The 19,008-nt window shown below is 39.4% G+C and overlaps 1 protein-coding gene across 8 annotated transcripts in view; it reads left to right on the plus strand.

Moving 5' to 3' along the window:
* The window catches only part of LOC130929769 (receptor-type tyrosine-protein phosphatase mu-like), a 468,571-nt gene that overhangs the window by 119,516 nt on the left and 330,047 nt on the right, over positions 1-19,008 (plus strand). For all 8 annotated transcript variants that reach the window (XM_057857249.1, XM_057857247.1, XM_057857248.1 and 5 more), the window contains exon 3: positions 12,868-13,142. In XM_057857249.1, the coding sequence (XP_057713232.1) occupies positions 12,868-13,142 (275 nt within the window). The remainder of the gene's footprint in view (positions 1-12,867; positions 13,143-19,008) is intronic.

Here is a 19,008-nt window from a genome sequence, read left to right on the forward strand (position 1 = left end):
GAACCGTTTCGGTACGTGGTGCTCTGTTCGGACTGTAGGCGTACCGAACAAGTTTCTGACGTAATTTAACCCTTACTTTTCGAGGCTGTGAGTCGATCGGGTACAGTTTCTTTGTGTAGATTATATTTATCCATCTTCTCTACTATAATGAGGACCAACACGGTACAACAGTATAACCCAGAAACGTCAACGGCGCGACAACGTGGCTGACGCGAGAACGCAGTGAAACGTGGGCGTTAAAGTCAATCAGCCAATGCACACCAGTCGCAGTGCGGCCACGTGTTAGACACGTCTCAGAAGCGGCTCAACACGACGCACGCGAAAAGAACGGCAGAGTTTATTATATGACGTGAGACGCGACCCTCCTGCGTCAATACCAGGGATTCCCCTATATTCAACAGATTGTGGCGCACCGCCACACTAAAATGAAAGCCGCCACGCCTGGCAAATGAGATGTATTTTATTTATTTATTTAAATAAAAAAAATTTTTTAAGGCCGCTTCAAACTAGCGGCAGCCGAGTGGGAGGAGTTCAGCGGACACCTATTCATTGTGTATTGTAGCCTAATGTTCGTAACTATGCAGGCCCCCCCTTAAGAGACGCAAGGGGAACGAGTAGGAAGAAAGGGAGAACGAGCGAGATAGCGAGAGATAGCGGTCGCATGTCGTAGCAGCCCGCTGTTATTTTGTTATTGTTTTTCTTTATTATTGTTACCACAATAAAGTGGGTAAGCAAATACAGACTTCTCTCCTTCTTGCCCATATCCGGGGCATTACAATAATTTGGATCGGACTTTTCGGCGAAAGTGAGCGGTGGACGGCCGTCTTGGACGGAAAGCAAACTTTGACTAACTTGCGCTGAGAGACTGCGGAGAGGCGGGGCCCAAAATAAAGCCTTGCTCTATTTTCAGAGCGTTGGTCACAGTAAACGATTTATCAGTTCAAGCAGAGTAAAATGATACATATTCACGGTACAAGAACGTCGTTTCTGGTTCCATCGATTGGTAAGAAAAGGCTGTTTGTACGAGTGACGTGTGGGCACTCCCGTCAGGGAAATTTCACGTGGAGTGGCTATTTTTCGGCACAACACCGGCGCGCCAACTTCAGACAATTACGGCTGACGAAACTTTGATAAATGCGCCCCCCCCACCCAAATTTCGCGAGCTCTGGGACACTCGAAAAATGACTCTCATACCTCTCCTTGCTAAGTTAATGGTACCTCGACGTGCCTTTGTGTGGAAATTTAGTTTACGAACAACGGGGGGAAAACTATTCACCTTCTCACCGAATCAAGTAAAACTCTTTACACGGCTATTAGAATTCCCCCAGTGCTTTAAATGGGTCAGTTGACAGAAGGACTGTTATTGTTGTGGTAATGTAGTACTTATGAGGGTCAAATAAAAGGAAAAAGGAGGACTACGACGGTGGTCTGCAACCCGCGGCTCTCGGGCCGCATGCGGCTCTGTAGCGATGCTTCGGAGCTTTTTTTTTTTTTTTTTTTTTAAATGGAAAAAGATGGGGGAGGGAAATATATTTTTTTGTTTTAATAGGATTTCTAGGAGGACAAACATGACACAAACATTCTTTCAATTCATTAATATTGTAATGAAGTTAAACTTGTGGTGGCATAGTACAACAGAGTAGTCACGTGGTGCGTCATTCTCTATAGGATCCACTGCAGGGAAAATAAACATTTAATCATGAAGGCTAATTACGTATTTCTAGCCAACTTAGTCATTTCTATAGTAGGCTAATATAGCTAGTATCGATAATTATAAGGCTTGTACAAGGCTTTTAATTTTTTGTGGCTCCAGACATACTGTATCAGTTTTTTTTTTTTTTTTTTTTTTTTTGGGGTCAAATATGGCTCTTTCATCAGTTTGGGTCGCCAACCCTGAGTCACTACGAGATGTAAGTAGTACTATTGCCACGAGAAAAAAAGTCGCATTAGTACATCGGGTAACGTAGCTGTAATCAGCTACGCATTTTACATACATGTACTGTAGCTGAGAGGTACAACATTAGCCTGGCTAATGAAATATTTCAAATATATCTTTGTTATGGTTCTTCTTGGGGGAAAAAATGAAGAAAAAAAAATTCGCTGTGGCACGACATGGTGAGGCTGTCCGACTCCGATGCAGCCCACCACCACAGCTTCAAAAAATCCTAGGGGAAACACTGAATACTACTACCGGTAGCTCGGATTGGACAGACCGGAAGTCACTTGTGTAAAAATACGGTAGTTCCGGTCGATTTTCAAACTAATATGCAATCGTAACCCACTTTTTGAGTCCATCAGCCTTTGAGTGGTAGATCGGGGCACAGTTGACTTGTCTTTGTTGATTTACTGCTGTCTTCTCTGCTATGATAATAGCCAACACGGCCCCGTGTTCAATACAAAACCCTCCTACCACAACAAAACTAGTAGGAACTAATATTCACAGAATCAAAAACCAGAACCAAAGTTATACGACATAAAATATACAATATAAATGAATATTACATCACATTTGTAAAATATAAACACATAATAAAATAAATAATAGCCCATTTAAATAAAATAAATTGAAATGAGCTAAAATACCTGTAATTAAATAATAATAATACACAGATCCTGCTTACACAATTAAATTTATTCATTTCTGTGTGGCACTTTAACTTGAGAAAATCCACCAATCAGGCTGTAGAAAACCGTTCATAAGGGGGAAAAAAAAGATTCATTGAGGCATTTCATTTGTAAAATACATGTTAAAATCTTTGTCATTGGGATTGCTTTTCTCTTTAGCACAGGACTTCTTTTTTCTTCTTTCTTTCAGAAAGAAAGCTGACCAGTACGCGGAGTCTGAAAGGCAAATTGTTGTCGGATTATCTTTAAATACCCGCTACTTTTTGAGCAGAATTCTAGCTTTGTATCGTCTAATGTTCCTATTGTTGAAAGCACAAAGGTGTGTAATAAACAACTTGCACATTTATATTTTGCATTTTGTTTTCTTACTGTACCGAAAATGAACTGAACCGTGACCTCAAAACCGAGGTACATACCGAATTGAGATTTTTGTGTACCGTTACACCCCAATGCACAAAATTAAAAACTCAATTTTTTATATGTCCACCAATTTTTATTTATTCATTAATTAAGAGGGGATATGATACAATGAGGGTAACGTCATTGATATTTTTCTCCCTAATTACCAAACAAAAGGGGCTTTGCTGCTGTGCAAAAGCGTCGTTGCGGACTTTCGACTTTGCAACACAATCCGCAAATCAACAATTCATCAAGTCGTTGAGAGGTGTTGAAGCCTTGCCTCGCGGCAGATGGCCGAGAGTTATTAGGGAAACATCAGCCTCTGTCACACGTCAGACGACACCTGAAACGCCTCAAAATTAGCCCTCGTTGGAGTTCGGCTTCCCGTTTCAGAAATAATGATGAATTAATCAGAGGCAAACTGAATGCAAATGACAGCAATGGGCCACAATGGAACCGTTGTAATTAGGGCGTTTTTTTCTCATTTGGAGCACTTAGAGGTGTTGCGGTCTTTGGCTCAAAATGCTCAGCTAGTCTCCAGATCCAACCTTTCCATTCCAGATGGCCATTTCCAACTTCTCCTTAGGCGTGCTGCATGTGTTGCATAACTTATTCATCAAACACAACCAAAAAAGTTTAGAAAACTGACTGAGTTAGGTGATCTCGGGAGCTATTCCATCCACCAGTTTGCTTGGTAGCCATGGAAATGGCCCTGTTGCACAGAACATACATTCTTAAATTGCACAATGTATTTTTCCCATTAAAATACAGCATCAACTGAAGAGAAAAATAAAAATTTACTAGTTGTTGAGATAGAGTAATTCAATCTTACACTCAAGACTTTTGGGAGTAAATATGTGATAGAGCTGCAAAGTAATATGACGCACCCCCCCAAAGAGGGTTACTTGCTAATTAAGGCATCTCATCAGTGCTAAGAACAGGCATCCCTCAAATTTGTTTTGTCTAACTCAACCAAGTTCTATTTCCCCATGCTTGAAATGGCTCCCAAAAGAGGGAACACAAAAATGATGTAATACCCCCAGCAAACGTCACTGCTTACTTAAGTACCTCATATTGTCATTAGTGTAATCGCTATTGATTCTTCTGTATTAGAAACTATTACAAAATAAAATCCATAGAGACAATTCAAGTCTTTCCCTTCCCAACCAAGCAGTTAAATGCAAGAATCATGTCGAAGTAACTGGAGACAATTTTTACATTGTGGAAGGTTTAACACAAGTCTCTTATGTCCAAATACTCTGATCCATAGTCACTAAAATATGTGTACATTTCTAGAGGCAAGGCAAATTTATTTGTAAAGCACAATACAACACAAGGCAATTCAAAGTGCTTTACACATACCTGTCAAGTTGTACGGGTTCAGCGTAATTTGTACAAGTGAGCACTGACTTTTAAATGTGTACGGCATACATTCAAAATCTGTACCTTTTTCGTACATTACGTTTTTTTTTTCTCCCTCCGTTCGGATTTTCTCACCGTTTCGGCAACGAGACAATGTGCGTTACGATTAAAGATGTCCTGCGTTACGATTAAAGGGATGCCGATTGCGTCCGATCACGTCATTTTCAAAGTATCGGATCGGCAAAAAAAATATCAGACATGCCTTTTTTTAATATATATGTATATTTTTTAATTGAATCGTTTTCTAATTGTATTTAACGTTACAGACAAAATGTCTTACACTCATCCAGAGTCTTTAGTTTTGGCTTAAAATAGGGCTATTAAATTTATCGCGTTAACGGCGGTAATTTTTTTTTTTTTTAATTAATCACGTTAAAATATTTAAAGCAATTACCGCATGCGCTGCACGACCGACTCACGCATTGTCGCGTTCAATCTATAATGGCTCCGTTTTATCTATATATAGAGGTAATAGGCAGAGGTGAAATGAGTAAAGTGAATTTTGGCAGTATTTGGAGCCTTTTTTTAATTGGCTAAATCCTTCAAATCCCTCTCTCAATAATTAGAAATATCGTGAGAAGCAATGTGGGGAACAAAGGTAGTGGTTGATCTATTTCTTAACACCCTATGTTATTTCCCAACGCAGAGAAGATATATCAATTGGTGCCACTACGCACAGTCATGGTTGCACTTCCCATCATGCATTTGGGCAGAACAATTAAATGGCTACAGTATCATTTACTGAAAGCTCAACAAATACACTAGATGGCATTATTTAGTCACAATATACAAAGTCACATTTATCCTTTAAGAATTACAAGTCTTTCTATCCGTGGGTCCCTCTCACAGAAAGAATGTTAATAATGTAAATGCCATCTTGAGCATTTATTGTCATAATAAGCAAATACAGTACTTATGTACTCTATGTTGAATGTATATATTCGTCCGAGTTTTATTCATTTTTTTCTTAATGCATTACCAAAATGTATATGATCGGGAAAAATTATCGGGAATGATTGGAATTGAATCGGGAGCAAAAAAAAGCAATCGGATCGGGAAATATCGGGATCGGCAGATAATCAAACTAAAACGATCGGGATCGGATCAGGAGCAAAAAAACATGATCGGAACAACCCTAGTTACGATGCGTTACTATGTTGGTTGAATGACGCGAAAAAAGTCAGAGACATTGAGAGAGAAGAGTGTTGTGACGCTGTAGCAAACGATGCTAGGGTAGGTGGCTTCAATATTTCCTGACTGTAGCTGACAGCCTACAATCTACGCCTAGATATCAAAAGCTTATAGAACTACATGCGAAATGACAGATGACGGCGTTAATAAACAGCCACCATTTTGAAGTTGTAGACTTCTCAGAAAGGCTCTGTTGTAGCAAACCTTCCTCGCGAACTTTAGTATCTTTTAATCTAAAATACTCCTAAATTGGCAAAATCTTGACTTGAATCTATCTTTAAATGATGAAACAGTTTTAAAACTCTAACATGTTGAAAGAAGACAGAAGGAAACTAATGCAAAAACGGGAGCAATTTTAACAACTTTAACAGTTGATTCACAACATAAAACATATTTTTGACCTTTTCTTTTTTGGCCCAAAAATAATCACTTCTGTCTTCCCCACATATAGCAGGAGAAAATTCTGAGCGCTATTAAAACAACTTTTGGTGTCATCTTTATTCGATTAGTAAAAAAGATTTGAATTAAATTTTGCTGCTTCGAGTATTCGTAAAGTGGTGTTGTAATAGTTTATTTTTTGAAGTTTTTGCATTTAGTTTTATTGATTTTGGTGGATACACTGCCTTTTAGTCTGCCTCATTTCACATGGCTGAATCCAGGTGCTCTCTGTTAAGCCCAACATAAGCTAAGTTTTTGTTTGAGCGAATGTTTTTTTTTTATTTTATTTTTTTTAATGCATTCGTAATTCAGTTTATAGGTATATTTAGTATTTTTTTGTGGGAATATGTCTGATCCATTTGTTAGCATTGTAAAAAAAAGTTAGCATTTAATAGCATTTAAACTAGCAGACATTTGCTATGTAACTTAGCCAATTGTTCTTTTGTTGTACATAGATCTTCATTTATTTCTTTTTATACCGTTTTAGGCTCAGATCAGGTAATTAAATTTTTCATGTTCCTTATCAGATTACTTGATTATTCGAACTAACGGTTCATCGATTAATCGACTACTAAAATAATCGATAGCCGCAGCCCTACAGTACATACATTATGCACTATTACCGCTGAATGAAGGAATCTTATCGTACTAGCTCTAAATTAAAGGCATAATTACTGTAAGCTAGTTCATAAGTCTGCAGAGACATCCCAAGAACCGAGTGCCTTAATGAGAAAATGCTCTTATCTCCTGATAAATTGACTTCTCTGGCTATTACCATTAATAAGAGTACACAACAAGCCAACCTAAAGATGATTTTTGCTGGGACTGTTTTCCTATATTGAGAGAGCCGGATGAATTGATGGCAAATCAATATGTGCCCCCGTTAAGATTTTATTGCTTGGGTTGGATATTAAAAGTTAAATTAATGTTCCTCCTATGGTGCCAATAAAACACAAGTGAGAAGTATTACACTAGCAAACTAACAAGACGGCACATTCATTTTTGTCATCGTCCTGTTTGCAAGACTGTGTGTAGTGGAGCTGAACTTTGAGAATCTCTGTTGTAAAACTCAACATCTAGCGATGGGCTCGGTTGCGGAGGAGCTAAAAAGAGTGCATTGGCGGCCTCGGACGGGCGCTCTCTCACAATAGCCTATTTGTTCAGTCAATGAGTCGAGCGCGCCCTGCTTGTCTTGTTGTGCCGCGCTTGTAAGGCTCGACGATTCCGTCTGTCTCCAAGTTCAGATAATGAGCTGAATGTTGGGGGGGGTTGGGAGGGAAGGAGATTCTGTCATGTGTACATGTCGACAGAGCACCCTTATAAATATACAGTATACATACATGCTTGATACCCAAATAGCAAACGACCTCACCCTTAAATTTCAAGAAAAGTCAAACTGGGACTGAGGGCTGACTTTTACAAAAAACATGCAGGTTTACGAGATCCCTAAGATAGTTTCATCTCAAACTTTTCAGCTTTTTATCATTAGGTAGAACCACCCAAAAGAGAGTTAAGAGTCAATTACCCAAAAATATACTGCAATTTTGCCATTTTGATTTGAATCTGTCATTTGTGTATATGGCGGAAAACACTAAGGTGACTTGAAGTTCTGCTCTGAGACCCCCAATTTGGTCAAATTTCAAAATTGTCTGATTTGCACGTGTGATACATCATTGGAAAGCTTAAAATGTCAATTTTCTGAGGAAACAATTTTTTGAATAGGAGGGCATTTAAAAAAAAAAAAAAAAAAAATTAAACAGCAAAACCCTAACTGGAGGTTAGAGCACGCGAGAGCAGAATTAAAGACGCCATGATTTTAACAAGATATTATCGTGACCTTACCTTGTTTCGATACAAAAACTCCATATAGCATGTATCATCGAGTGTCAAGACACAGATGTGAATGGCCACAGCTGGATTTTTCCGGGATTTTATGGGTGAAACATGGTAATATAACAAGGGTCGCGATGCAGAAATCGCAGACGTCAAGGAGTAATCTAGATTTTCATTTTCATATATTCACCCTTTTAAACGTTTTTTTTTTTTTCCTCGATTTTTCTTTGTTTGGATCGATTATTTATCTAACATTATGGGGAAAATGCGACAGTAACGGAAAAAAATACAATTAAGTGACAGTTATGAGGTACATATCTGTGACTTTTTTACAGACGCCAATTTTGTCATTGTGATGTCATTTGTTTAAAACTTTAAAATATGCAAGTAAATAATTTTTAAAGTAGTTTTTTTTTTTTTTTTTAAACGAAATATTAGACATAAATTAATGATTCTAAGATAAAGGTGACACATTTTGAATAATAAATATAATTACTTACCTTCTTTTTATGGCTGGGCTGAAACAAAAGCGGTTGCGCGACGTCTGTAAACAGGGGTTTTCAGGGTAAAACGGACGAATTAAAAATAGTTTGGGGACTTAATGCGCCATGAATCTGCTAAGGCAGCATATAGACATATTGTTCTATCAGACACAACAGTTCTTTTGGCTTAAAATACAGCAGTTTCTTTTAAAGAGGGGTGCGAGAACAGAAACTGCTTTTTCAGCCTTGACTGTGTTTTCCCGCCACATACAGTGGTACCTCGACAAACGATCGCTTTGACTCATGATCTTTTCGACATCTGATGTAATATTTGACTCGCCATTTGTTTTTAAATTCGACGGCATGCTCGAAATACGACGATTTGTGACAGCGCCGCAGTTTGGTTTGTTTTCCCGCAAGACGGATTCACGGTGGATTTTCTTGTGAGAGAAATCAACATGGGTCCCGAGAAGATTAATGCAGGTGGTGAAAAAAAAAAAAAAAGAGCTTACCATTGAAATGAAAATGGAAATGATAAAATATGAGCATGGTGTGCGCGTCCGTGAACCGGCTCGACAATACGTTCGCTAGTCTTTATAAGTTATGGTGACAATTATTATTGTGGTAACATCGCCAAAGAAATCGCCAGCTTCATCAGGTTTTTAATCATCTATTTCAGAACTTGTGCAACACAACATGCCTACTGCCAGCCGCAGTTGACGGCAAAAATATGAGCACATTAAAAGAGAAAGTAAAATCTCTACCGCACCTATCTTACTGTCACATCAGCCACGCGGTGCGTTCAGGTACAGCACGCAAAACAAATTACCCACATTAGAACCCGATGCGTTACCTGATTACAGGAATTATTATATTCTAATTCCGATTTTTGTTTGTTATTTATTTGTTTTCCTATGTCTAATTGCCATTTTGTAATAGTACCAGCAGTTATTATTAAGGATTTACTGTAGGTTTTCTGGCTGTGGAACGAATTAATATAATTTCAATGTATTCTTATAGGAAAATCCTGCTCGACATTCAACCATTTCAACATACAAACATGGTCCTGGAATGAATTAGCTTTGTATGTAGAGGTACCACTGTATATTAAATTGATCTGATGCAGTGTTTTACAACCTTTATTAGCGACGGCACACCTTGTTCAATTAAAAAAAAATCCCAAGGCACACCACTAGCAAAAAATGTAAAAATTAATTTCTGTAACCTATATTAAGAATAGAAAGTCGTGGATCGCATGGGAATCAAACAAACACAAAGGAAAACACATTACAATCACCACTCAGTGTGACACCTGGGCTCTTTGTATTGGAGTAGGCATCACCGCATCCCCAATGAAAGTTAATCCCGACAAAGTTCAGTTATTCATGACAGTCCAGTGTAAATGCCAATGAAAGATTTTACTTATTGCCTGACACCAGAGACTCAAGAGGAAAAATTTGGCTTCATTTTGACTGCCATTCAATTAATTTTGTCCAGTGTTAGAGTTAGCATCTTTCCTTAAAAGAAAAACTTTTTCTATCGCTCTTACCGTTATAGTTTCGATAGCTAGCTGCTAGCTTCAATGCCACTCTTACCTCATACACGTGACTAAACAAAGTAATTAGCTACCTATTGACACCTACTGATATGGAAGGGTATTGCATGATTACAGACGGGTGAAAGTGGCTAGAATTTGTTGCTGGAACTCTGACAAAAAGGTCGCCACAAAGCCAAAATCTTATGTTTTTTTTCCCTGAAACCACAGAAATACAAAAAAAAAAAAAAAAAAAAACACAGGTGTACACACGCATTAGGCTACTGCATCATGCTTGCTGTAACAAGGCATACAGTGGGGCCAAAAAGTATTTAGTCAAACACCAATTGTGCACGTTCTCCTACTTGAAAAGATTAGAGAGGCCTGTAATTGTCAACATGGGTAAACCTCAACCACGAGAGACAGAATGTGGAAAAAAACCAACAGAAAATCACATTGTTTGATTTTTAAAGAATTTATTTCCAAATTAGAGTGGAAAATAAGTATTTGGTCACCTACAAACAAGCAAGATTTCTGGCTGTCAAAGAGGTCTTACTTCTTCTAACGAGGTCTAACGAGGCTCCACTCGTTACCTGTATTAATGGCACCTGTTTTAACTCATTATCGGTATAAAAGACACCTGTCCACACCCTTAGTCAGTCACACTCCAAACTCCACTATGGCCAAGAAGGGACCTAGTGAATGACCTACAGAGACCTGGGACCACAGTAACAAAGGCTACTATCATTAACACAGTGCGCCGCCAGGGACTCAAATCCTGCACTGCCAAACGTGTCCACCTGCTGAAGAAAGGTCCGTCTGCGGTTCGCTAGAGAGCATTTGGATCGTCCAGAAGAGGTCTGGGAGAATGTGTTATGGTCAGATGAAACCAAAATAGAACTTTTTGGTAGAAACACAGGTACTCGTGTTTGGAGGAGAACTGCATCCGAAGAACACTATACCCACTGTAAAGCATGGGGGTGGAAACATCAAGCTTTGGGGCTGTTTTTCTGCAAAGGGACCAGGACGACTGATCTGTGTAAAGGAAAGAATGAATGGGGCCATGTATCGAGAGATTTTGAGTGAAAATCTCCTTCCATCAGCAAGGGCATTGAAGATGAGACGTGGCTGGGTCTTTCAGCATGACAATGATCCCAAACACACAGCCAGGGCAACAAAGGAGTGGCTTCGTAAGAAGCATTTCAAGGTCCTGGAGTGGCCTAGCCAGTCTCCAGATCTCAACCCCATAGAAAATCTGTGGAGGGAGTTGAAAGTCCGTGTTGCCCAACGACAGCCCCAAAACATCACTGCTCTAGAGGAGATCTGCATAGAGGAATGGGCCAAAATACCAGCAACGGTGTGTGAAAAGCTTGTGAAGAGTTACAGAAAAAGTTTGGCCAATATTTTTTCCAACAAAGGGTACATAACAAAGTATTGAGAAGAACTTTTGGTTTTGAACAAATACTTATTTTCCACCATGATTTGCAAATAAATTCTTTAAAAATCAAACGATGTGATTTTCTGTTTTTTTTTTATTTTTTTTATTTTTTATTCCACATTCTGTCTCTCATGGTTGAGGTTTACCCATGTTGACAATTACAGGCGTCTCTAATATTTGGGGGAGAACTTGCACAATTAGTGGTTGACTAAATACTTATTTGCCCCACTGTACATGAGAAACTGATTTCAAACTGAATTCAAAATTGTATTTTAAAGTAATATACATGAACAAAATAAGTATAATTGACTTACATTATGCACATTAAATTGGAATATATTTGGAAGATAACACAAAATTTGACTTTTTTTATATTGTAAGGAAATAAGCAGCCTAACATAGGTAAATGAGCAAAAATAATTCCGAAGTGCACATAAAATATACTGCCAAATGTATCACATTTGTGACAAGCATTTCCGGACCTCATTACAAAATTGTTTAAAAACTTATTGTGTTCACTCTCACTAGTTATTTGTTTTACCATGAAGACTGCATATAATGCTTATTATATCATTTATGATACAAATTAGCGAACATATATATGCAATTTAATAACAACAACAAAAATAATAATAACGTTCAGTTTTTTTAATACGTTTAAGATCCACATAAAGATTTCAAAATGAAAAAAAAAAAAATCTGAATTTTCTGTTCATTATTTCTGGGGTCAGGCATTACAGGGTTAACATGATGTTCTGAACCTCTCCATTAGAGAAAATAAAATAAGTCTCTTCAACTCTTTCCTTTCTCTTAAATATCTGATCAATTTTCTGTTGCATTGGCCTTTTTTTCTATCAAATTAATTCAACAAACTTGTTCTTTTGTTCTCCCAGAAAATGTGCATTTGATCTAGTCAGAGTTAACTATCCATGCTGATCACATGTCTGTATGTCAGCCAATTGAACCAACAACTGGAGTCCCGGCCAGGGAGGGTGGTTAGCTGAGCGCATGCACATATCGGTGGAAATGGGTGACGCTACACAAGCACTTTATTATGCTTGTTGTTAACACTTGTGTTTGTCAATCTGACGTTAATAGATTGTTTTCCTCTTGGAGATGCTTGTGTGGCAGCCAGGCAGGTTGTGGGTTTTCACAGTTGCCGTCATATTTTCGGGGTCAAAGCACCATTCCGGCCCGTTCCAGCAGAATCCGAATCATGTTTTACAGCACGGACACTCAGCATTGGCTGATTCATTTTTCAAAAACATTTTTACATCAATTAGGTGAAAGTGGATGATTTTCCACGGCACACCAGACACTACGCCACGGCACAGTAGTTTTCCGCGACTGTGGTTGAAAAACACTGAATGAATTGTACTTGAATCAAAACGAATCATAACAAACTTGGTCCTGTCGTGAAATATCGTATTGCTGTCAAAAATAATCAGCTGTATATCATCCAGTGAGAAACCAGTTGCAGTCATCCTTTGTCGTCTACATTGCAGGTTCAGCTTTCATGATGGTCAACACCTCAGGACGCTTTTCCGGACAGAAAGCCCTACTTCTGACTCCCCAGCTACGAGAAAACGACACTCACTGCGTCATCTTCCATTACTACATCGGCGGCCGGGACAACAGCCACCCTGGTCATCTGAATGTCTACATCAAAGAGAACAACAGCCCCATGGGGACTCCCGTATGGAACGTGTCTGCCCCGGCATCTCGCGCTTGGGGTCAGGTGGAGCTGGCAGTGAGCACCTACTGGCCAAACTTCTACCAGGTTAGAATCCTGAGTTTTCTCAATTTTTCTTCTGTGATAAATAACTAGATGAGGTATTGCACAGCATTTTTGTCGTGGCGCCAAAGTCATTAAAGCTTTTTAACAAGACCGAGCGAGACACAGTGCTTCTTTTGATAAGGCCCAAACAATGGCATCCCATTGAAAACACCTTATATCGATTCCCGAGGCTACCTCAGTATCCATGGTAATCTGTTCACTCGCTCCTCCATCTCAGCCCCATTTCTGAAACTCATTTTCACTTACCGGTGCGCACCACCGGCGGCCGGGCCAGGGTGATTTCACACTCGCCTTCCTATTAGTCTTTCGCTAGGCTTTTTCACCGAGTCCACCAAATGTTAATTGATGCACAGAGACCCCTTAGCCTCCAGAAGGGGCGGCCGGCTGCTCCATCGGTGAATTATTTCATTATGTGGTGGGTGGGCAGTGGTTGAAAAGGGGAAACCAAAGGCAGCATGAAGCTCAGTTAACAAGCGACACGGCTGGGTTCCTCACTGTCGAACAAAAGAAAGGAGAGGGCTCTTATTGAGAGTTGCATAGACACCAGAGTGCGAGAGACAACAGTTGCTATCTCTGGCAAACTGAACCCTGTGCGACAAATCAATACAAAGTCAGTCTGGTCAAATTCTTTCAGATTAAAGCTTGAGAAAATAGCAGGCTGCGTGTCTCGTGGTAGCTTGATGCTTCATTATATTATTTGTACTGCACTGCACTCCGTATTTTTTCAGTTGAGAATAGCTTCTACTACAATAGGTGACTATTTCATCAGTTAAATTTGGCCATTGTCATGATTAAATTCCAATGAAAGATTACGTTCAAGACTGAAGAAATCTAACCTTCTAGCCAGACCGCCGGAATTGCGCCAGCCGAATCGCCGGACCAGCAGGTGGCGCAGCTCCAACGACCCGGGCCGGCGAGAGCCCAACAATCCGGCCAGAAGGCAAAACTCTGCACGTTCATCTAAGTCTTAACACTTTGTACTGACTCCATTTTGAAAGGTTTAATGAAGGCTCACCGAGAAGTTGGCGAGGAGGCAAACTCGTTCCAATGTCACAATATCACACGTCTACAAAAAGTTCCCGAGAAAAATGACAATGCTTAGTTAAACATTGTCTTTTGAAGGCTCTCGCGGGGCGGGCCGTGGGCCGGAAGAAGGGTGTGTTTGGGGTTAATGTCCGTTTGTGGATTGGACAGCAGGATTCGGGAGTTACTGTTGTCAGGGCAACGAGGGTTGTGGATTTTGCCACCTCAGCGTTTTTGGAGTCTTATCAGTCGTGTTATCCTTTGGATATCATGCGTTCTCCGGTGTTTCTTGTGTTGGGACAGGGCGTCCCGCCATTTGTTCTGGACTGTCCAGGAGAACTGATTGTGAGAGTTGGTGCTGCAGATGTGGGTTGCTCATGACCAGTGTTGGGAATAACGCCATTATAAATAATGCTGTTACATAACGGCGTTATTTTTTCAGTAATGGGGTAATCTAACTATTTTTTCTGCCGTTACAACGCCGTTACCTTTACTGACGGTCAAAAGCGGTGCGTTACTTACTTTGAATTAATTGAAGAAACTACCAGCCGTTGCGAGTCTACTCTGCTCTTTTTATTTGTCATCCAAGACTTGGGGTGCGTTCAGGTTCATGGCAATGAAAATAGTAAACGCACATAGCCTACCTTTGCAAGAATGATGGCGTTGCCGTTTGATACGGTCATAATGTGCAGGTCCTGCACCCATCCGCAGCAAAACTGTTCGTTGCTTTGTAGCGATTTGTAATTTCTGAATCGCTGATGAGTTTAGTAACATACACCAAACAATAAATACAGCAGAATGTCCATTTCGTGTAATTGTGGAAGCCCTTCGACATATTTACTCCATTTGTCTTCGGCTTGCACGTAAGGGTCAACGTTGTTCACATCCTTAAGTTTGATCGCATATCTGTTCTTCGCCTTAGTAACGAGTTTGTCTCTTTATGGAACTAGCAAGTTAAAGTTTGTCACACGAGCCAGACCTGCTTCCAATATGGCTGCGTTGTTGTCAAATCTCACGTGATCCCCCATTCTGTGACGTAAACGCTCGAGCCTAATCGCGCACGTACTTCAGAGCTGGTGTTTTCAAACACAAACCGGAACAGCGCGTATGGCAAACACACACATGCAAAACAGATGCAGAGGGATATGATGGCAGAGCATTCAGAGGAAAATTTGTCCTTTACGAGGTGGAGATATAAACACTATTTCAAGTTGGTCGAAATTAAAGGAAAGAACGTGCATGTAAAGTGTAATTTATGTCCCAGAGCAAAGCTTTTCAGGGTACCCGCGGGTTATTAAAAGTATTAAAAAAGCACTGAATTTAGTTTTCCATTAATCAAGGTATTAAAAGTATTAAATTAGCTGTCATAAGTCTGGAATTTTTTCACCGTGGTCTTAATTTTCAAGAACATCTCAGTGCAACCTAAATTATATCCGTGACTAAGTTTTTTTTTTTCTTAATCCATAACGAAGATGACACGTAGAATTTTTACGATGCACCGCACCTAGTGCGTGCGCGCCATTAGCATCATTAGCATCAACATCCCAACAGCAGGCAATCGCACAGTACTGTGTGCTAACGCAAGGAACTGCTCAGATGCCTTAGTTGTTATGTTCGACGAAAGCATCAACAAGACAACCAAGTCCAAACAGTTGGACCAGCATGTGAGGTATTGGATCGGCGACCAAGTCGCATCCAGATACTTTGGGTCACAGTTTATGGGTCATGCGAAGGCAGTGGACCTGCTTAACATTTAAAAGTAAGTAGCCAATTTCTCCATTTAATATGTGTTAGATGCAATAATGTAGTTCTGCATGGTTTGCCTTTCGAATGAATGTGAATTTCGCAGTTTTAACTCAAGAGTTAGCCATGTTCAATGGGGTATTGGCAGGTGCACTAGCCTTAGCATGGATAAACCGGAGTCGTAGATTCACCATCACTCTCAGATACACAACACTGTTGACACTTGTCTATCATTGGAACGAGTGCGGGGTAATGTTGATCTGAATAACATGGCATGGTGATAGGCAAATTATAATGTAGGTGATAGTAAAACACCTCCTGGTATATTTAAATGTTTTTCTAAATAAGAGTATGGATTTTCTCGTATCTGATTAAAAGAAATGTCTTCAATAGATAACAAAGGATTAACATGTGTTTTGTAAAGGATTAACATGTGTTTTGTATACTTCTTGTAATGTGATTAGGAAAAAAACGATTACCAAGGGAAATGGTCATGTGTAGCTTTTTTATTTTGTGGTAATTAATGGTAAACTACTGCCATTTAGTGGCTGTTTTTTAAACTTTCACTGCCAATTGCAAGCACTTTACAGTTAAGGTGGCCAACTTGACAATCACCTACCTGCCACATTGACTAGGTCCTCTTAAAAGGGAAACCTGTTGTATTGCAAATGTAATTACTGAAGTTGCTTTACAATAATGAGGTAAAATCCATTTTATCCTGGGAAAAAAAATTCTGAAAGACCTAATATTTAAATGTTTTAATTGTATCTTCAATAAATGTGGATTCTTTTGTCAAACACACTTGGTAATTGAGGTTAAATTTGATGTTCAGTGCTTTATTTTTTTAATATGATTTAATATTATCTAAATAATGGGTGCGAGAAAAGTATTAATTTTCAGTTGAAATGGCATTAAAAAAGGTCTTAAAAGTCTTGAATTTAGATTTATCAATCCTGGGGGGACCCTGCTTTTGTCGACATCTATGGTAAGCAGTTCATATTTGTTTATTTTTGTTGCTCTTCAAGTGTAGGATAAATCTGTTGCTGGTGAGGTGCAATAAATATTACAAGGTTCTATAACACAAGTACCTGTCTGTTCTTCTCTATTCAATTGACTCAAATACTGCTCAGAAAATTTCAAATTCTTTGACATACAACAACTTCTTTTTAAAGTAACAGAAATATTTACTTTTACTATAGAGTAATTCAGTTACTAACTCACTTTTTGGAAAAAGTAGTAAGTATACCTAATTACTTTTTTAAAGTAACGTGCCCAACACTGCTCATGACGCACACGTTGGGCTTCCGTGTTAAGAAGGCGTTGTGTATCTTTTATACCTTCTGCTTGTTTTCCTTAAACTATGGTAAAAGTGCTATTTATTTTATATTGTGTGTGTTACAGTAATACAGTCAAACAGTAAATATGAGAAACAATATTATTCCCTGATTGATTATATTAAGTGTGTTAGAATAATGCAAACAGTTAGACGGTGACTACGAGAAAAGGTACTATCTAATTCAAGACCTAATGACCCAGTTTTAACTATTTGTACACCAACCAATAAACCGAAAATCTACTGCGGCTAATTGTAGTGGTACATGTTGGAATGGCAAGGGGTAATGACCTCTATACAACCCGGAGCCACAAAAACGCATAAAACTGTCGCTAATTAACAACATGGCACTAATTATAAGTATCTTTAATTGCCTGCTAACCTACACAATTGTCAAAGGGAAGCCACCTGATTCTTAATTATTTTTTAATTACCTGCAGGGCTTTTTAGGCATTCACGCCATAGATAATTACTTATTCGCGGGGTCATCCCGGAAACTTTTAATTGTTGAGCATTAGCAACATTTTTTGGGCGCATGTTGAGACTAACAACCATGTGTTGTTAAAAAAAAAAAAAAAAAAAAAAAAGAAAAACACGTACTCATCCGTCTTGATTTCAATACAGTAGAGCTGATGGTGGGGCTAATCAATTCCGCTGTAATGTACTACTTAGCCACGTCCCTCTGGGAAAGGGGCGACAGCAGCGTTGGCGAGCTGCCCATCCCTCTGACAAATGAGGAAGCTCAACTTTTTGCGGCGACGGCATCTGCAGCTCTCGATCCCCCCCGTGAACAAGAGGTCAGGCCCAATTATACCGGGTGCTATCATCGACGCCAGAATCAATTATATCGCAGCTATTAAGACGGGCTGACTGATGTCTGTTGCGCAAACAAAAGGATTTCAATTAGGTGACGAGGTCTAGTTCATTTGTCTTATGGCGATGCATGAAGTGCTCGGCCTTTTAATTTCCTTTAAATTAGCCCGTAATGAGGCCATCATTGGCGGCCCCAGAAATTCGCTTTCATATTCGGTGCGGCATTAATAATTGGACGGCCTTATCTGAAGGCATCCGGCTCCCCTGGTGACAATGGGTATCATCTACGCCGCCACATTCAGAGGCTACAAAAGGAATCGGAGATGTGAAAGCGTCAGGAAAGCATTCCAGTGTGACATTGTAATGCACATACATGAGCGGTTAATACATATGTTTGTATGTATGGACTATTGGTATGCAGGACATGTGTGGTGGCAGAGAATCTAAGGGAGTCAGTGTGCCCCACCCTGAGATTTGAAAGGCGCAGACATTCGGTTTCCTTTTTTATCGCAAGTAGAGACCAGCAAGTAAATAACTCTAGCATTCTGTAGGGACACACCCTCAGACAGGCCTGTGGAGCATTTGTTTTTTTTTTTTACCCGACAGCTCATGCATCAGAACGGGGTCACAGTTTCCAATGCAACACAGTTGTACGCTTCATTACGGAGTTTGTTTACGACGATAGAGAAGAGCATCTCCCGAGGAACACTTGAGTAAATGCTTCAATAGGCAGTTACCACAAAGCTTTTGTTGTTGTTCAGTTGTGAAGCTTAGACAATGGTGAAATTCAAAACCCTAACATAACCCTATTACCTATTAATAGTCCTTAAAAAAAAAAAAAAAAAAAAAAAAAAAAAAAAACAACCACAACCCCGAATCAGATCTATTCTAACTAGGATTGCCATAAGCAATTGTTTTGATAGTCAATTTTGCAAC

Source organism: Corythoichthys intestinalis, chromosome 14, assembly GCF_030265065.1.
Source record: "Corythoichthys intestinalis isolate RoL2023-P3 chromosome 14, ASM3026506v1, whole genome shotgun sequence".
In the NCBI taxonomy this organism is placed as follows: domain Eukaryota; kingdom Metazoa; phylum Chordata; class Actinopteri; order Syngnathiformes; family Syngnathidae; genus Corythoichthys; species Corythoichthys intestinalis.